Source organism: Bos taurus, chromosome 19 (assembly GCF_002263795.3).
Source record: "Bos taurus isolate L1 Dominette 01449 registration number 42190680 breed Hereford chromosome 19, ARS-UCD2.0, whole genome shotgun sequence".
In the NCBI taxonomy this organism is placed as follows: Eukaryota; Metazoa; Chordata; class Mammalia; order Artiodactyla; family Bovidae; genus Bos; species Bos taurus.
Window position 1 is genome coordinate 7826495 of NC_037346.1, and position 20905 is coordinate 7847399.

The window sequence follows — 20905 nt, forward strand, 5'->3', positions numbered from 1 at the left end:
AATACTGAAATGGTTTGCCATTTCCTCCTCCCATGAACCGCATTTCATCAGAACTCTTCACTGTGAACCACCTGTCTTGGCCCTGCCTGGCATGGCTCATAGCTTCATTGAGTTACACAGGCCCCTTTGCCACGACAAGGCTGTGATCCATGAAGGCGTCATCAGAGATTAAGCTATTTTGCTTATACTGAAACACCCTCCAGGTAGGAGAAGGTGATGATTAATGATAGTATGCCGCCCTCCAGCATGTAGACTCCAGACCAGTTGGACCTGAAGGTTGATGAGGTTGACTCCTTACCTTACCACCAACCCATGAGAAGAGTGTCCATGAGCTGATCACACCCTCTTTGAACAATTTCGGTTAATATAAAACTTGTCACTGTCTTCCCCAAGTTGGGATGCTTGGTTTTGAGGGCATTAGCCTGCTGTGTCCCCCATTACCTGGCGAAGTGATAAAGCTGCCCTGTTCTACTTCACCCACAACTCTGTCTCTGAGATGTGATTCAGCACCCGTGCACAGAAAAGCTGAGCTTTCAGCATCCCTTGCTCAGTGGACCAGCTGTGTCCTGTGTGTAAGGTTGACGCAGCCGTCGCTGGGTCATAAATCATTTACAGTGAGTGTGGTCATTGCTGTAATGATGAAGGTTTAACAGACATTTTCTCCGAGTTTATTTTTGGTTCTTTCTTTCTTCCACAGGGTGGTCCAGGTGGTTCCAGCACTGGCTTTGGAAACTTTGAGGAAATCGGGCCGCTTGATAGGAATCTCCAGCCACGAAACACCACTTGGGTACAGTGAGGAAGGCCCAGAACTCTCAGTGTCACGTGGCCTCTAGCAGACTGAGCCCCACCTGATCCCATCCCATCCCCAGGTTGAGGGGCCCCACCCCGCCCCCGCCCTCTTCCTCTGTATGCAGGGGGGGCCTTGGGTGCTTGTCCACAGGCCTCCTCTCCACCAGCTGCTTCCATTTCTGAAGGCAGCTTGTCCTACACCGGTCACCTTCCCAACTCCGTGACCTTTCTCTCCACTTCCCTGCAGAAAGCTCCATCTGCTCTCGCAGACACCTGGACCTTGGCATTACCCAGGCGCTAGACCTTGGTACAGTCTCAGACACCAGAGTCCCACCCTCTGGCCACGACCTCCAGTCCTTTCTTTCTTCTCCTCCTCTCCTATCTCAGTGCTTGTCTTCCTCCAGACCTCCGACCCCTTGTCTTCTGCCCTTGTGATGCCTCTCTGGTTCTCTGACTCTGCGCTGCGCCTTCATTCTCAGCTTCACCTCCTCACCCGCCCCTCTCTGACCAGACCCTGCCCCCCCGGCTCCCTTGTTCTTCTCCCTCCAGTCTGGGGTCCGTCCCGCTGTCCCCACGCTCGACCTCTGCCCCCAGGCTGCCGGATGCTGAGGGGCTCGGCGGGTGGGGGCTTTGCTCTGGGCTCGTGGCCACCCTCTGCTCTGTGCCTCTGCCCCTCCCCCATCTGCTGATGGACCCTTAGGTTATTTCCACCTTTTGGCTGTCATGAGTAATGCAGGCAACATTAGCGTACAGATACTGGTTGCAGTTTCAGTTTAGCGGGGAATTTCTGGGTCCATTTGTAGCTCTGTATTTAATACCCAAGGTTGTTAATATTTTTCATCCACCCCTCTTTCACTGCCTTTCCGGGGTGCGTTCAAGGGTCTCCCCCATTCCCACCCTGTAATCTACATGCCACACAAATGAAACTCTCCAATGCCAGTCCCTCCTTAGTTTACCATCTTTCAGGTTCCCAGAAGATCAGATCCAGTTTCTGACACAGAAATTGGCTCCTGCTGCCCCCAGTCACACCTCCCAGCTCCTCTCCAGTGCCCTCTTCCTTCAGGCCTTTGCAAGGGCGATTCCTGGGCCTCGACTTCATTCCTGGGGCCACCCAGTCACACCCAGCTCACCATGTTCTCCTGAGACTCACTGCAGGAACACCTCCTTCTGAAGCTCCCCTCAGAGTCCTTTGATTTTCTTGTCTGTCTCCACACTGGTCTTCAGGTGGATTTACTTTAGACTCAGGGTCTTTGCACAGGCTCTTCCCTCAGCCTGAAACATTCTTACACATGCTTCCAGGTGAAATATCACTTCCATTTGCAGTAGTAGAGTGCCCCCTCTGACTTGTCCCCAAGCCTCCCATGACAAAGAGAGTCACGTGACTGGGGCAGAGAGCTGGAACAGGAAGTGAGGAGATGCTGGCCTTGGTCCTGATGCTGCCATTACCTATCCAACTTTGTGACCCTGGACAGGTCCTGGGCCTTTTCTGGGCTTTGATTTCCTAAACAGTAAAGGACATGGCTGGACATTGTTATTACTAGGGATCCTTCAGGATATAAAAGTCTAAACTTTTGTGGGAAAGGTAGTAGAATAAATTCTGTTTTTGTAGTGTTCAGCAAAGCCAGCCAATGTGGAAACTGGATCCATCTTAAAGAAAACACATGTGTGGTCCAGACCTCCTCCTGCCTCGAGCTGTTGCTCAGACCGACACCGCAGGGTTCTCCCTGTGCTAGTGCGTTACGTCCAGGACGTTCGTATTGCGTCAGAGTGACAGCCTGGATGCCTCAGTCCCCACGCATATGTGACTTTTTCCTTCTTGGCTCTCCTTTTCTTTGCTGTACTAGTCCGTGTCCCTAGTCCAGATTTTTTTTAAAACCCATTTTAATAACAGACTATAACCACACTGATATCCTCACATGTGTGGCTTTTGTTGAGCTCACAAAAGATGATCAAAAGATGGTTGGGGACTGGCTGGCTGACTGCAACATCTGACTTTCCTGGGGTGGCGTGTAGCTCCAGTCGGCCAGCCTCCTGTTTGTGGATAACCCCGTGGGCGCCGGATTCAGTTATGTGAACAAGACTGATGCATACGCCAGAGACCTGGCCACCGTGGTATCAGACATGATATTTCTCCTGAAGAGCTTCTTTGATTTCCACAAAGAATTCGAGGTAAGTGGGCCTCAGAAACAGCTCAGCGAGGGGCTCGCAGTCATAGCACTGAATCCATCAGGTGCAAACACCCGCAAAGAGTTACACGCCCAGCTCATTCCAGAGAAAACCTTTTTGTACCCAGGGATCAGGTTGTGGGTTTCTGTTGTCTGTAAAGATGGTTTTAGCTTGAAAGAATGACCCTGCACCCAGTATTCTCCTGACACATAAAAACCAGATATGGGAGGAAAGATCAACAGAAGCAGATTTGTTTTGCCTGGCCATTACATGCAGTAGAAATTTGAAATGGATTCATGTGAATTAAAAGGCATTCAGGATATTTAATTCTTTATAAATTCTTTTTCTTCTAGAGGATTCCATTCTACATTTTCTCAGAGTCTTATGGAGGAAAGATGGCTGCTGGCATCGCTCTAGAACTTTATAAGGTAACAGGGAAGATGACTTTGTTGTTTGGTTCCAGACCGAAACTGATTATGTTACTTGTTGTACTCACCTGATAATTAAATATACTTTGAATAGGACCTTGTACATGGAAAGTAAGAGAAAGTCTGTAGAGGATGAGATGGCTGGATGGCATCACTGACTCCATGGACATGAGTCTCAGTGAACTCCGGGAGTTGGTGATGGACAGGGAGGCCTGGCGTGCTGCGATTCATGGGGTTGCAAAGAGTCGGACACGACTGAGCGACTGATCTGATCTGAATGACCATAAAAAGTTTCAAAAAGAATAGTGAAGTTGGCACAGTTCCAATATTAAACAAGCTATTCCGCTGAGTGAAGCAATGTGGTGCTGGCATAGCAACAAATGCAGATAAATGTAGCAGGTTAAAGAGTCTGGAAGCATATTTTATCTGTACTTGTATATATGTGTGTATATGCATGTGACTGTATGTATATGATACATATATATCATACTTACATAAGATCATATATAAATGATAGGGTGGTATTTCATATCACAGGGAAAGACAGAAGGTTCAGCAAATGGTTTGGAGACAAATGGCTATTACTTTGGAAGTTAGTAAAGTTAGATTCCTGCCTTGCGTGAAACATCGGTGTTTTGCTTTGACTGCGCTGGGTCTCTGTGGCCGCACATGGGCTTTCTCTAGTTGCGGTGAGCAGACGCTGCTCTTCGTTGCGGTGCACAGGCTTCTCATTGTGCTGGCTTCTCCTGTTGTGGAGCACGGGTCGAGGGTGTGTGGGCTTCAGGAGTTGCGGCTCCTGAGCTGCAGGGCTCAGGAGTTGTGGTTCATGGGCTTAGTTGCCCCGAGGCATGCGGAATCTTCCCAGGCCAGGGATGGAACCCGTGTCCCCTGCATTGGCAGGGGAGTCTTAACCACTGGACCACGAGAGAAGTCCAGAACAGCAGTTCTTGATAGATTCAAAATTTTAATGTAAAAATCAGAACTATAAGAGTACTTGAAAATATAGAAGAAAAGATGTATAATCTTGGGTAGGAAAGCTTTCTTTCATAAGATGAAAAGCCAAAAAGAATAATTTTGGCATAATTTAGATCTAGAAATTTAAAACTTCTTAGAGTTCTATAAATAATTTTAAAAGATACGTATACAGACTCACAAATATATAATAGAAAAAGTCTTCCTATCAATAAATCCACTTAAAAAAGGATAATATCATAATATAAATTTGCCAAAAGATATGGGGAAATAATTTATTGAAGAAATGCAAACAGCCTGTGGACATGTGAATGGTGTTCAACTTTTATTAGTAAATCAAAGCTGTGGGATTTGCAAATATTTTAGAAAATTGGTAACCCCCAGTTTTAGTAAGAAGTTTGTTTCTTGGCAGGAAAGCTATGACAAACCTAGGCAGTGTGTTGAAAAGCAGAGACGTTACTCTGCCACCAAAGGTCCAAATAGTCCAGGCGATGGTCTTCCCAGTAGTCATGTGTGGATGTGAGAGCTGGACTGAAAAGAACGCGGAGGGCCGAAAAACTGATGCTTTCAAACTGTGAGAAGACTCCTGAAACTCCCGAGAGTCCCTTGGACAGCAAGGAGATCGAAGCAGTCAATCTTAAGGGAAATCAACCCTGAATTCTTGTTGGAAGGACTGGTGCTGAAGCTGGAACTCCAGTATCTGATGCAAACAGCTGACTCGGAAAAGTCTGTGATGCTGGGAAAGATTGAGGGCAGAAGGAGAAGGGGATGACAGAGGATGAGATGGTTGGATGGCATCACCAAAACAATGGACAGGACCTTGGGCAAACTTCGGAAGATAGGGAAGGACAGGGAGTCCTGGCGTGCCTCAGTTCATGGGGTCGCAAAGAGTTGGACGTGACTAGGCGACTGAATAACAGGGAAGTAAGTGCGCTCATGCACCTTTGTTAGGAAGGAAAATTGGTAAATCATTTTTAAAAGGCAGTTTGGCTATCTGTCTGCTTATAAAATGTATGTGCCTTTTGAACCAATAATTTCACATCTAAGAGTCTGTCCTGTGGGAATACTTATACATGCATGTGTGTGAGAGGATGTTTAGTTCATCATCGCTTACAGTGTCCATAAAAGGAAAACAAGCTCAGTGACTATCTGTTCAGTTCAGTTCAGTTCAGTTCAGTCACTCAGTCCTGTCTGACTCTTTGCGACCCCATGGACTGCAGCATGCCAGGCTTCCCTGTCCATCACCAACTCTCGGACCTTGTTCAAACTCACGTCCATTGAGTTGGTGATGCCATCCAACCATCTCATCCTCTCTCATCCCCTTCTCCTCCTGCCTTCAGTCATTCCCTGCATCAGGGTCTTTTCAAATGAGTCAGTTCTTCTCATCAGTTGGCCAAAGTATTGAAGTTTTAGCTTCAGCATCAGTCCTTCCAGTGAATATTCAGGACTGATTTCCTTTAGGATGGACTGGTTGGATCTCCTTGCAGTCCAAGGGACTCTCAAGAGTCTTCTCCAACACCACAGTTCAAAACATCAGTGCTTCAGCCCTCAGCTTTCTTTATAGTCCAACTCTCACATCCATACATGACCACTGGAAAAACCAAAACTTTGACTAGATGGACCTTTGACAGCAAAATAATGTCTTTGCTTTTTAATATGCTGTCTAGGTTGGTCATAACTTTTCTTCTAAGGAGCAAGCGTCTTTTAATTTCATGGCTGCAGTCACCATCTGCAGTGATTTTGGAGGCCAAAAAAATAAAGTCTCTCACTGTTTCCATTGTTTCCCTATCTATTTGCCATGAAGTGATGAGACCAGATGCCATGATCTTAGTTTTCTGAATGTTGAGTTTTAAGCCAGCTTTTTCACTCTCCTCTTTCACCTTCAAGAGGCTCTTTACTTCTTCTTCCGTTTCTGCCATAAGGGTGGTGTCATATCTGAGATTATTGATAAGCTTGGGCTTCATACAGTCCTGCATTTCTCATGATGTACTCTGCATATAAATTAAATAAGCAGGGTGACAATATACAGCCTTGACATAGTCCTTTCCCAATTTGGAACCAGTCTGTTGTTCCATGTCCAGTTCTAACTATTGCTTCTTGACCTGCATACAGATTTCTCAGGAGGCAGGTAAAGTGGTCTGGTATTCCCATCTCTTGAAGAATTTTCCACAGTTTATTGTGATCCACACAGTCAAAGGCTTTGGCATAGTCAATAAAGCAGAAGTAGATGTTTTTCTGCAACTCTCTTGCTTTTTCAGTAATCCAATGGATGTTGGCAATTTGATCTCTGGTTCCTCTGCCTTTTCTAAATCCAGCTTGAACATCTGGAAGTTCATGGTTCACCTACTGTTGAAGCCTGGGTTGGAGAATTTTGAGCATTATTATCTATAGAGGATTACTTAAGTGAAATACGTGGATCTTTCCATGATGGACAGTTTGCAGCCATCAGAAAGAATGGGTAGATCTGTGTGTATATACACATACAAATATATATATATGCTTATGAAACCAAAGGAAGAAGTTAGAATAACATATACCATGTTAACTGTGGTTAACTCATGGGTGTGAGGGTGTAGGTGGGGCAGAGGTAAAGTTTTTTTTCACATTTTTCTCCTGTCTCCTTCAGTGAGTAAATATTTTACAGTGAACTTGTATGACCTTTTTTTCCTTGAAGTATAATTGATGTTCAATATTATATGTTCCCTACGTACAATTTAGTAGTGGTAGTGTTAGTCGCTCAGTCGTGTCTGACTCTTTGTGATCCCACAGACTGTAGCCCCCCAGGCTCCTCTGTCCATGGGATTCTCCAGGCAGGAATACTGAAGTGGATTGCCATTCCATTCTGCAAAGGATCTTCCCGACCCAGGGATCGAAGCCAGGTCTCCTGCATTGCAGGCAGATTCTTTACCATTTGAGCCATAGGGAAGACTCTCATGTACAATATAATGATTTACAATTTGTAAAGGTTATACTCTGTATATTCCATGTGTCCCTTCTAAAGAAGACAGGGGCTACACCAGAGCCCACACAAATCCTGCCAACACCCTTGGGAGAACTTCACAGTTCCCATTCATTTTGCAGATAGTGGGCGGCAGGACAGTTACCCTTGTCCCTTGTCCTCTAGTGGATGTCTGAGGTCTTTGGGTACCCAGAGCATCCTGGGTGAGCAGAAGTATTCTGTGCTCAGGAAAGGCTGTGTGTTAAGCCCTGACTCCCTCCTGTTGAGGAAAGGAGGGAGGCCCCTGGGTCTTCTTGACAAGGATGTTTCTTGGCTTCTCTTTCAGGCTGTTCAGCAAAAGACCATCCAGTGCAACTTTGCCGGGGTTGCTCTGGGTGACGCTTGGATCTCTCCCATTGGTAAGTAGGACACTTTTGGATTTTTTTGGCAGGGGGCAGGCGTGGGGGTTGGGGAAAGGTGTGTTGGCGGGGCTGAGCTGCACAATGTGCAGGATCTTAGTTCCCTGACCAGGCATCAAACCTGGGCCTCCTGCACTGGGAGCGACGGGGCTGGCAGGGACATCCTCAGTCCCCATTGTGAAAAGCACTGCCCTTTGTGTGTCCTTTCTGGATGAACCTCCTAGGACACTGTGACGCTGCAGAAGCCTTGACCCGAGACCTAAGGGGTCAGCGGGCATCCTGCCAACTGTCTCGCTCAGAGTGACAGAACTGGCTTCCCATGCCCTTCAAGGGTCTCATCACAGCTGCGTTAACAATACTAAACACTTTACATGTGTTAACTTTGCTGAAGCTTAACGACATCTCCATGGGATGGTTGGTGTTATTATCCCAGCTTTGGAGGTGATGAAACTGAGACTCAGGTTAAGCAGTTTTCCTAAAGTCACACAGCTAAACCCAGGATGCACATGAAGGCAGCAGGCACTTAGCCGTCACCGTGCGTTCCTCCTTGAGACCAGTAGGTCAGCCTCCTCCTTTGCACGTGCTCTTTGTCTGGTCCAAAACCTCCCGAATTCAGCTCGCATGACCCACCCGCCCTTAAGAGTCTGTCTGCCCAGCCCTGAACCCCTGTGTCCAGGTGCACCGTAGGGATCGCTCTTCCACCCCAGAAGTACTCCCTTTTTGGAGGAGGATTACCGTTCACTTCCATGTGCGATTATTAATTGCTTGCCAGGGAGCACGTGTTGTGCCCAGTGCTGGGAAAGATACACAGACCTGCTTCATGCCTTCAAGAAGATCTGCACAGTTCAATGTGGTAACCATAGCCACAGTACTGAAATCAGATTGATTATATTCTTTGCAGCCAAAGATGGCGAAGCTCTATACAGTCAGCAAAAATAACCCCGGGAGCTGATTGGGGCTCAGATCATGAACTCCTTGTTGCAAAATTCAGACTTAAATTGAAGAAAAAAGGCAAAACCACTAGACCATTCAGGTATGACCTAAACCAAATCCCTTATGATGATACAGTAGAAGTGACAAATAGATTCAAGGGATTAGATCTGATGGACAAAGTGCCTGAAGAACTATGGACAGAGGTTTGTGACATCGTACAGGCGACAGGGATCAACACCATCTCCAAGAAAAAGAAATGCAAAAAGGCAAAATGGTTGTCCGAGGAGGCCTTACATATAGTTGAGAAAAGAAGAAAAGCTAAAGACAAAGGAGAAAAGGACAGATAGACCCATCTGAATGCAGAGTTCCAAAGAAAGCAAGGAGAGATAAGAAAGCCTTCCTCAGTGATCAGTGCAAAGAAATAGAGGGAAACAATAGAATGGGAAAGACTAGAGAGCTCTTCAAGAAAACTAGAGATACCAAGGGAACTTTTCATGCAAAGATGGGCTCAGTAAAGGACAGAAACAGTATGGACCTAACAGAAGCAGAAGATACTAAGAAGAGGTGGCAAGAATACACAGAAGAACTGTACAAAAAAGATCTTCATGCCCCAGATAATGACGATGGTGTGATCACTCACCTAGAGCCAGACATCCTGGAATGCAAAGTCAAATGGGCCTTAGGAAGCATCACTACAAACATAGTGGAGGTAATGGAATTCCAGTTGAACTATTTCAAATCCTAAAAGATGATGCTGTTAAAGTGCTGCACTCAATATGCCAACATATTTGGAATACTCAGCAGTGGCCACAGGACTGGAAAAGGTCCGTTTTCATTCCAGTCCCAAAGAAAGGCAATGCCAAAAAATGTTCAAACTGCCGCACAATTGCACTCATCTCACATGCTAGTAAAGTAATGCTCAAAATTCTCCAACCCAGGCTTCAACAGTACATGAACCATAAAATTCCAGATCTTCAGGCTGGATTTAGAAAGGGCAGAGGAACCAGAGATCAAATTGCAAGCATCCGTTGGATCATCAAAAAAGCAAGAGAGTTCCAGAATAACATCTACTTCTGCTTTATTGACTATGCCAAAGCCTTTGACTGTGTGGATCACAGCAAACTGTGGAAAATTCTTAAAGAGATGGGAATACCAGTCCACCTAACCTGCCTCCCGACAGTTAGAACTTGATATGGAACAACAGACTGGTTCCAAATTGGGAAAGGAGTATGTCAAGCCTGTATATTTTCACCCTGCTTATTATTTAACTTACATGCAGAGTACATCATGCGAAATGCCGGGCTTGGATGAAGCACAAGCTGGAATCAAGATTGCCGGGAGAAATATCAGTAACCTCAGATAGGCAGATGACACCACCTTTATGGCAGAAACTGAAGAAGAACTAAAGAGCCTCTTGATGAAAGTGAAAGAGGAGAGTGAAAAAGTTGGCTTAAAGCTCAACATTCAGAAAGTTAAGATCATGGCATCTGGTCCCATCACTTCATGGCAAATAGATAGGGAAACAATGGAAACAGTGAGAAACTATTTTTTTGGCCTCCAAAATCACTGCAGATGGTGACTGCAGCCATGAAATTAAAAGACGCTTGCTCCTTGGAAGAAAAGCTATGACCAACCTAGACAGCATATTAAAAAGCAGAGACGTTACTTTGCCGTCAAAGGTCCATCTAGTCAAAGCTGTGGTTTATCCAGTAGTCATGTATGGATGTGAGAGTTGGACTATAAAGAAAGCTGAGTGCTGAAGCACTGATGTTTTGAACTGTGGTGTTGGAGAAGACTCTTGAGAATCCCTTGGACTGCAAGGAGATCCAACCAGTCCATCCTAAAGGAAATCAGTCCTGAATATTCATTGGAAGGACTGATGCTGAAGCTGAACCTCCAATACTTTGGCCACCTGATGAGAAGAACTGACTCATTGGAAAAGACCCTGATGCAGGGAATGATTCAAGGCAGGAGGAGAACAGGACAACCGAGGATGAGATGGTTGGATGACATCATTGACTCGATGGACATGAGTTTGAGCAAGCTCTGGGAGTTGGTGATGGACAGGGAGGCCTGGCGTGCTGCAGGCCAGGGGATCGCAGAGTCAGACACGACTGAGCAACTGCACTGAACTGAGCCACATATGACTATTTAAATTTATATTATAAAATACAATAAAAATCAAATCTTTTGTCTGCACTACTATCATGTCAAAGTATCCGGTAGCCACAGGTGGCTGTGGACGTGTTGTGGATCACACAGATAGAGAACGTTTCCGTCACTGCAGAGGTGACCTCAGAGGTACACATCCAGGCTCAAACTACGGCTTCTAATTCAAGTCTGTCCCGCCACCCTGCCTTAGTAAATAAGCTTTTTGCTGGGACAGTAGCGTGCCCATTCATTTGTAGAATACAGGTCATCTGTTTGGAGCCTGCAATAACAGAGTTGAGTAGTTGAGTAGCAACAGAGACCAGCTGACCTGCAAAGCCAAACACATTTACTGTTTGTCCCTTTACAGAAAAGGTTTACCAATCCCTGGTCTAGATAAAGCAGGAAATGGGATGCCTTGGAGGACTGCAGTTGATTCTTTATAAGAAACCGAGGCCCAGGCTTGATGGTTTAGCTGGAGAGGAGAATGACAGCTAGTTTCTGAAGGACCTGGTGTGTCTGCATTTCTCAGGGTGTGTCCTGAAGAATATCAGCCCAGTGAAGTGCTATGCAAAGGGCTCCATGGCCAAATAAGTTTTGCAAGTGCCAAATACTAGCCGCACCTCCTCAAGGTTCACAGGCACATTAAAGGCTCTGATAAGTCCTGCAGTTAAAAAAAAAAAGTGTTGTCTTTTGCATAACCCCAAAGGTATTTAGCTAACAAATCATATTTCTGTGTTAATACCTAGGGTAGCATCCTGCAGAAGTGAAGTTATTTGAAACAGACTTTGAGATGGTTGGGCTTTGGGGGAACTGTTGAAGGCTTTGTAGCAAAGGAGTGGTGTATTAGCCATTGCGTCATCTTAATGCCCTCTTGTAAGTTAAAAATATTCCTGTTGCTCAATATCTCCAGTATGGTGGCTATCAGGGATATAAAAGAGAGACATTGACTAAATAAGGGCTGTGTTTTCATTTACTCTTTTCTCCTTTTGGAGAAGCTATTTTGTTACCCTACCCTAATGATTGGAGTAGGAAGTGGCAACCTGCTCCAGTATTCTTGCCTGGAAAATCCCATGTACAAAGGAGCCTGGTGGGCTGCAGTCCATGGGGTCACAAAGAGTCAGACATGACTGAGTTACTGAGCATGAGTGCCATGTATTCAAATGTGCTCTATAAGTTACGGTCCTTGATGGAAGTCCAAGTGTGTGTGAGTCACTCAGTCGTGTCCAGCTCTTTGTGACCCCATGGACTGTAGACCTCCGGGCTCCTCTGTCCATGGAATTCTCCAGACAAGAATACTGGAGTGGGTTGCCGTTTCCTTCTCCATTGATATAAGTCAACTGTACTTCAATTTAAGAAAAATTACAGAAAACAAAAGAAAACCACATAAGCAAAAAAAAAAAGTTGTGCTTGCTACCTTCTTAGCACTTCTATCAATGGACTAGCCTTAGTTACGGTAACTGTGAACTTGTCCAAACCAAGCCCAACTGTTCTCTGTGAAGTTGGGTGTTGTCTTACTCACATTTGTCTCATAAAACTCATTATTGGCTTTACTCCAGTTCTCACGCCTTTACATTCTCAGTGTACTTTTGGAATTGAATTGATTGGCAGTATAGCCCCAGAAACTTGATGCAATCAGTATTCATCCTTAATTAGCTCCTTGGTGGAAACTTGTGTCCTCAAATTGGAGGAGCGGGCAGGGTGCAGAGCAGAGCGGAGCAGAGGGCGGGGAAATACCTTATACCCTCACAGTCGAGAAGCGTGCAGATAAGCGCTGCCGCTGCACACGCACGGCCTGTCCGTGGAGCCGTCCCTGGCGCTGACTCACTGGTTGGGCCGGTATCAGGCCAGATTAATGTGGCCCTTTAGCCCTGACTCAACAGAAAGGTTCCACACCCTCACCCCACCTCCCAGCCACCAAGACATGAGCCCTGGTGGGTTAAGGAGCCTTCAGACCCAAAGCCACTGTGTTTCTTGCTTCTGTCTCTCTCTGCTTTGGGAGGAAAGCTGGTTAGGTATTTTGAGGGGAGGACAATCACAGAAAACTCACTCTGTCCCTACGTGGTGTCCTTTAGATTCGGTGCTCTCCTGGGGACCGTACCTGTACAGTGTGGTAAGTAGACGAGCCCAAACTCTCAGCCTGACAGCCCAGCTGACTTCCTCTGGCTGTGTCTGCAGGAGGGACCAAGCTAGTTGGGTTTGTCTGTGCGGTTGACACTGCCCCTTAGGGACCTATTTAATAATCCATATCAAGTTGAAAACCGTAAGCAACAGCCGGCCTTGGGGACAAATTTAAAGAAACATCAACACAGTTATCCCATTGCTCCAGGTACTAGACATGCACATTTTAAAATCTCCCCGGATTTTTATTATAGACATTTCCGGATATGCAGAAAGGTTGAATGATCATGGTGAACACGCATATAGCCATCACCTAGACTTGGTTGCTATTTTCTGGCATTTCCCTCATCAGTAAACACAGCGCTTGTTATGCTGTGCTTTTCTATGAACGTCCCCCTTGCTTCTGCCGCCCACTCTTTCTGTTACCCATGCCTACCCTGAGTGATGCCAGAGTTCTGTCTCTTGCCAAGTCAGAGTGTTCTTGTTTGCATTCCAGTCTCTTCTAGATGACCAGGGTTTGGCAGAGGTGTCTAATGTTGCAGAGGAAGTCCTGGATGCCCTGAGCAAGGAACTCTACCAAGAGGCCACCAGGCTCTGGGAGAAAGCAGAAATGGTCATTGAACAGGTAAGAGGGGATGTGTTTGGGCCAGCCTACTTGGCTTTTCCCTGGGGGTGAAGGGACCTTGGTTGGTATTGTCAGGGCTGGGGTCTATCCGGAGACTGCCCACAAGTCTGGAAATGATGTCAAGCTAAACAATATATCTGACCAGTCTGAGCAGCGACAAGGTCAGAAAGCCACCCAGCCTGCAAGACTTGCCTGTCCCTCAGCTGAAAATATGGATTCTATAAGAAAGAATATGTCCCGCCAAGGTGAGTGTTTGGGTCCTTGCCAGCCAGTATTCTGGCCGCAGTGAGCCAGGAGGAAGAATCCACAGGTTGAGGACTTGAGTGTGTAGGACCCTCTGCAGATTCTTCCTGGAAATTAACACACAGGCTCTTGGTTTTCTCCTGTGGCATTGGAGCCATCCTTGGATGAGCTACCCCCAGGAGACCGGGTTGGCACTGCTGGTCTCTGGGCCTCCAGAGCTTATTTCTTTCTGGTCTGAGCAAATGTACAAAATTAAAGCTGTCCTTGGACAAGATGGGGAGCCAGGTACCTTACTGTTTTGCAGCTCTGGTAATGGATAAACAAAGAAAAGAAATAACACAATTCATTTCTTGTGTATTTCAGAACACAGATGGGGTGAACTTTTATAACATCTTAACTAAGAGCTCGTCTGTGTCCAGAGTGGTGTCGAATCTAGAATTCACCCAGAAACACCTTGGTGAGTGGACCTTGACGTTGGGAGACCATGTCTCAGCTTCCCTGCGTCTACCAATTTTTTGAAAAGTTTTATTGACATATAGTTTACATACCATAACATTCACCTATGTTGTATAATTCAGTGGGTTTTAGTGCATTTAGAACATTTCATCACCACAGTCCTGTTTTAGAACATTTCCATCACCCCAGAGAGATCCCACATGTCTGTCTGCAGTCAATTTCTTTTCCCACTTCCAGCCTCAGGCAACCACTAACCTGCTTTCTGTCTCTCTAGATTTGCCTTTTCAGGACATTTCACATAGATGGGATCATGCATGAGGTAGTCTTGCACTTAACACGGTGTTTTTGAAATTTGGAAACCAGCTTCTACACGTTGAATTACAATGTTAAGCCTCCTAAAGGCTGGATTGAGTTGTTTTCACTGCGGGTGCTGAATGCCTGATAGCCTCCCTTTATACAGAAGCTGCCAGAGGCCTCTAGGTTCCACTCAGCTGATTTCCTTAGGCCGTGCTGGAGAACCTTACTGGCCCCAAAGGACATAAAATGCACCAGTCAAAGCCAATAAAGCCTCTCCACTTGGAAGACGTTCCTGACTTTCCCCCCATCTGGGGCAATCAGGGGACCACTTTTCATCTTCCAGGTGCAAGCCTCCCTCTCACAGCATCCCTGGCAGCTTAGAAAAGAGGGAGGGCCTCTTGGTCTTGTTTCCAGTCCTTTGACTCACCGTGTACCAGTTTGTTTTAGTTCATCTTTTCCAGCGCCACGTGAGACAGCTCCAGCAGGATCCCTTAAGTCAGCTCATGAACGGTCCCATCAGGAAGAAGCTCAGAATTATTCCTGAAGACTGCATCTGGGGAGGTAACTTGTGTGACTTCATGAAGTGTTGTTTGTAGAGCCGGGGGTGAAAGAGGTGACGATTCAAAGCCTTAATTTGTAGAATGGGTGTTAGTGGTGCTAAGTGTGTTCAGTTGCAGGTAGAATATTATTACCGTTCACATTTGATAGATGGGCAGACATACAGAGACAGTGAGTGGCATGCCAAATCTGGCTCAGAATAAAGGATTGGTGAGGGAAGTGGGCGGGGAAAGAAATGAAGCGGTGGGTTGTAAGTTGATCACTGTTGAAGCCAGGAGTGAGTCCATGAGAATCATCATCACCATCTCCTCGTTACTTTTATGTCAGTGTGAACTTTTCCGTAATAAAAACTTGAGATTTTAAAAAGCCATGCCCAAGGCCACGGTTGGTTATGAGTGTATTGAAAAAAAAAAAAAAATCATTTTTCGGCAGGGTTTGAGCAGATCGGCCTCTGCAGGTATCCTGATGTGGATGATGAGGTCTGTCATCTGTTGCCTTCTGGTCTGAAGGTCATGGGGGGAAATATGGGAGTCCCCAGGGACCAGGATGAGGGAGAAATAATCTAGCGTAAGTTCCTGCTCAATCTTACGGGGAAGCCATGAGCAAGCGGGACTCCCATGCTCCTGGAGGGGGAACCCTCCAAGCTGAGTTGGGTTTTTTTCATGTCCAAGAGCCCCCAAAGCTATGTTCCGTGGGGTGGAACCTTGACAGCTGCAGAGAGACTGGGACTGGACCAGCCTCCCAACCCTCAGAGAGGTCAGCAGAGCACTCGTCCTAGACCTGGTGTCTTCAAGTCCCTGTCACCCCCTGGAGTTCTTTAGAAATGAAGGGAAGGTTCGCTCAAATAAAAGAATGCAGTTTCAGAGCCGTGAGGGATGCAGACAGCTGTGGGGGGCTGTGGCGCTGAGGAAGAGCAGACGTGAGTATCCCCAGGAGGCCAGGTGCAGGCCAGGCTCACGAGAACACACCTTGTCAGCTCAGCCCCCTCCTCTTACCCTCATGGCTGTGTTGTCTGGCCCCAGCTTCTCTCGTTACAGGGACTTTTGCAGATGAAAACTGCTAAGGACAAACTCCCCCTGGCTCTGGGTGTGCCTGTCTGGGTCTGGAAAGGAGACTCTCCTTTCTGGGCACCCTCAGTGTCCTGAGCCCAGTCTGTAGTCTGCCGGCTGTGTGTTCCTATCCCAGCTCTCCACTCACTGTGTTGCCCAGGGCATGTTTCTCAGCCTCTCTGAGCCTCATGTTCCTTGCACAGAGTTGATGAAGGAAGGAGGCCCTGGGATGTTGCTGACACAGGACGTACTTAGCACAGTGACTGGCAGATAAAATTCAGTGGTGGCTGTTGCCCTTGTTTTTCAACATGGTCAGGGATCCAACAAGAATGGTGTGCAGACCGCCTCCCCTGTTGCCCGGGGCTGGTCATCCATGTGGCTGTACCAGGGACAAGCTCCAGCTATGTTCAGGGCCGGTTTGTTGATGATTTCAGTTAGCCCTACTTAACCTGGCCCTGGAGGAAAGCAAAAATCAGAAACCTTAGCCTTGGTGTTACTCAGTAAAGGAGGAAAACTCAGCTGACCCCAAAGCCGTGGTGTTGGAGAAGACTCTTGAGAGTCCCTTGGACTGTAAGGAGATCCAACCAGTCCATGCTAAAGGAGATCAGTCCTGTTTCCTTGGGCACTGGCCTTCTCTCGGTTTCCAACCCTCATGACACACAGCATCTGCTCTCGTCACGAGCACCTGAGTGAACAGAGCGTGTGCGCTGTTAGTGCTCGCCTTCTGCACGGCCAGCCTGGGGCACGGATTTCCGGGCCAGTGGGTTCTGGGCCGGCGGGTTCTGTTGGGGAAGCAGTGGTGTGTTCAGTCTTCCTCACATGGTGTGTGGCGGTCACTCTTGGGGTCCTGGAGGCTCTGGACTGAAGAGTGCCTCTTGTTCAGGCAGGTTCCAAGCCGCTCTCTCTTTCTCCTTCCCCTTGTACAGGCCAGGCCCCCATCGTCTTCCTGAACATGGAGGGGGACTTCATGAAGCCGGTCATCAGCATTGTGGACGAGCTGCTGGAAGCCGGGGTCAGCGTGACCGTGTATAATGGACAGCTCGACCTCATCGTGGATACCATGGGTAGGAACCGGTCCGAGGGGAGCGAGGAGGCGGTGTCGTGGATGGAGCTGGCCCCTTGCTCGGGGGAGGGAAGTGACATTGATGTGGCAGGAGGAGGGCCATTTTCCGTTACCTGCATCCACCTCTGACCTTGGCTCTTTGAAGAGGGCAGGGCTGCCCGAGGTGGTGACCCCCTCAGAGAAGTCCGGCCTGTCCTTCTTTTGAGGTCTTCAGTCAGTCAGTTCAGTCGCTCAGTCGTATCTGACTCTTCACGACCCCATGAACTGCAGCACGCCAGGCCTCCTTGTCCATCACCAACTCCCAGAGCTTGCTCAAACTCATATCCATTGAGTCAGTGATGCCGTCCAACCATCTCATCCTCTGTCGTCCCCTTCTCCCGCCTTCAATCTTTCCCAGCATCAGGGTCTTTTCCAATGAGTCAGTTCTTCTCATCAGTTGGCCAAAGTATAGGAGTTTCAGCTTTAGCATCAGTCCTTCCAATGAATATTCAGGACTGATTTCCTTTAGGATGGACTGGTTGGATCTCCTTGCAGTCTAAGGGACTCTCAAGAGTCTTCTTCAACACCACAGTTCAAAAGTGTCAATTCTTTGGCGCTCAGCTTTCTTTATCGTCCAGCTCTCACATCCATACATGACTACTGGAAAAACCATAACTTCAACCAGATGGACCTTTGACAGCAAAGTAATGTCTCTGCTTTTTAATATGCTGTCTAGGTTAGTCATAGCTTTTCTTCCAAAGAGCAAGCGTCTTTTTTAATTTCATGGCTGCAGTCACCATCTGCAGTGATTTTGGAGCCCAAGAAAATAAAGTCTGTCACTGTTTCCGTTGTTGCCCCATTTATTTGCTATGAAGCGATGGGATCAGATGCCATCCATGATCTTAGTTTTCTGAATGTTGAGTTTTTCTGAAAGTTGACCTTTAGAGGTATGATTAAAGAAAAGGTTAATTCGCACCCCCACCTCAGAATTTAGAAAGAAGATGTTTCCTTGACCATTGGACAAAGACACCAGTTAGCTAAGGGAAAGCCTCTCTTTTTGTGTCAAGGAGAAGGTAACACTGCAAGGGGAAGGCTGCTGACCCTATACAGCTGAGGACCCAGGGGACGTGGTCTTTGTGGGGTCCCTGCCACGCTGCCTGCCACCCTGTGCCCACCTCCTGGTTTCAGGAGGGCCAGGGAGAGGCTCACACTGAGGCATGTGATCTGGCGAGTGTGAGCAGCACTGAATATTTCTGCGACTTGTGAGCCAAGATCACTGAGGACATTTTGAAACGGTTCTGCATTTCTTCCATGTACTCCCCACGTGGTCCACCGTCTGCCTACCTGGGGCTTCTCTGTCCTCCTGGCAGCCCTGCCTGCCCCCAGAGGTCCCAAGGCTCCTTCCTTCGGAGCAGGGGAGCCACGGGAGGGTCATGGGCAAAAAGCACAGCTGTTAGGTTTGTCCTGGGCAGCCTGGCTGTGGCTGGGGCACCCAGTGCTACAAATGCAGAGTCTCAGGTCCCGCCCGATGTACTCCATTGGAATTTGCATTTTAGAAGGATCCCAAGTGCATTTTGTGTGCCTCCCCACTTTCAAATTCTGTGCCAAGTTATAGGACCCAGATTTCGGTTTCTGCTCTTCTCAGCTCTTCATGCTGGGCCATGCTTTGTCCCTCTTGCCAGGTCAGGAGAACTGGATGCGAAAACTGAAATGGAAAGAATTGCCCAAATTCAGGCAGCTGAAGTGGAAGCCCCTGCACAGTGACCCCAGATCTTCAGAAACATCTGCCTTTGTCAAGTCCTACAAGAATCTGGCTTTCTACTGGATTCTCAGAGCTGGACACATGGTGAGAGTCAGCGTCTGTCCCAGATTCACGGCTCTGGGGGTGGAGGGAGCCACACGCGCTGGTCTCATAGGTGCCTGGGGATCGGTGTGTTTGCTTCACTGGAGTAGTTAGTCTGCTGAGAGATTTAGTGCTGGGGTCTCTACCCTCTGCTCTTCAGGTTAAATGAGTTGAATGTTGCTTTCCTCTGGACAGTTTGTCCTGAATAGGAGAGAGGAAGGAATTGTCTTTCCCTAACATTTTTTGCTTTTTTTAAAATTTTTCTTTTAACGGCTATACTGTTTTGTTTTATTTATTTATCTGATTTTTTGACTGCACTAGGTTTTTCTCTAGTTGCGGTTCACAAGAGAAAAACAGTGGATTCTCTCATGGCAGAGCAGGGGCTCTAGGCACACAGGCTTCAGTCCTTGCAGGTCGTGGGCTCCAGAGCACCAGCTCAGTAGCCTGGGCTACAAGGGCTGAGTTGCCCTGTGGCATGTGGCATCTTCCCAGACCAGGAATCGAAGCCATGTTCCCTGCTTTGGCAGGAGGATTTTTAACCACTGGACTACCAGGGAAGTCCTCCCTGACGTTTTGAGGGAGTGATATTAGAGCTCAGTCATCTGTAAGGCTGAGCGCAGTGCAGGGTGCAAGGCAGGGAGTGCATGTTAGCAGCAGTGGCTCTGGAAGTTACGGAAAAGGAGGCACATTTCCTTCCTGAATGTTGAGTCCTCTGGACCCCTGCAGCCCAGCATCATGGGAGCTTGGGAAAGCGTGTGTCCAGCACAGGGGTCATTTCACAGAAGGGGTGCTCTCTTGAGGATGGCACCCAGGCACGGCTGTCCTCCAAGGGTGTTATCACAAAACTGGTCCCCTTCCCGGGAGCAGGGTCTCGGAGCCAGTCCTGACCCCAGGCCCAGGCAGAGAGCCGGGAGCGCTAACGCAGATCCTCCTTGCTTCCAGGTTCCTTCCGACCAACCGGACATGGCCCTGAAAATGATGAGGCTGGTGACTCAGCAAGAATAGGATGGCCTGGGCTGGCTGCAGGTGAACTGCTTGGCCTCAGGGCACGGGAGCCCCTGGGAGCAGTCTGGTGCTGTAGGAACCACCCTTCTCCCCTCGAGTCTGACTCCCGGGGAGCGGCTGACTTGGGCTGATTGTGCAAGTTCCCGTCAGCTTTGGCAGAGAACAGAATCATTGCCTCTGTAGCAACTTGCAAATCATTTCTGCTTGGGAAGACTTTTTTAAAAAAATGGATTTGTTTTAATCAAAATGAAGAATTGAAAGAGCTTAATGTTTTCTTATTATAAAAGCAAATTGTGTGACTTACAGAGAAAACTGGAGATGCAAACAAAGAACCAAATAAATATCTATATGCTCCTTTCCCAGGGAAAAGCACTATTACCAGTTAAGTGTTCTCCCGACAACCCTTTTTTTGCTATATATACATACATATTTTTTTACAAAAACGTAATCATTGCTGTGTTATGTCATGGTCCATTTTGTTCACACATCAGTATGTCCTGAACACCTTTTCGTGTCAATAAATTGTTCTCCTGTAACATTTTAATGTGTGCTGAGCATCCAATTTTATAGCTGTACCGTAATTTACCTACTAAATACTCAGTTGTTTCCCATAAGCAGTTTCTAGTTTGTTGCTTTTATAAACGGTGCTCTGGTGATATTTCCTGATAGTTACATTTTTACACACATCCTTATCATTTTATTACAAAAATTCCCCAAAAGTATACTGGTCAGGTCAAAAAATTGTAACATTTTTTAAATGCTGAGTTTGGGACTTTTAAGTGTAATTCATGGCTTATGATCTACAAAGGCTTCAATGATAGCCTTGAAACAAATACCACTTCTGGTAGTTGTGGGGCTAAGATTTTGAAAACC

General features: G+C 47.1%; 1 protein-coding gene across 1 annotated transcript in view; it reads left to right on the top strand.

Moving 5' to 3' along the window:
• Positions 1–20576, top strand: part of SCPEP1 (serine carboxypeptidase 1) — a 33845-nt gene extending 13269 nt beyond the window's left edge. The window contains 11 exon segments of the mRNA NM_001045909.2: positions 698–787; positions 2803–2958; positions 3309–3383; positions 7640–7712; positions 12869–12906; positions 13411–13539; positions 14146–14239; positions 14983–15096; positions 17069–17206; positions 18867–19030; positions 19970–20576. Coding sequence (NP_001039374.1) covers positions 698–787; positions 2803–2958; positions 3309–3383; positions 7640–7712; positions 12869–12906; positions 13411–13539; positions 14146–14239; positions 14983–15096; positions 17069–17206; positions 18867–19030; positions 19970–20032 — 1134 coding nt within the window. The 3' untranslated portion in view covers positions 20033–20576.
• The last annotated feature ends 329 nt before the right edge of the window (positions 20577–20905 follow it).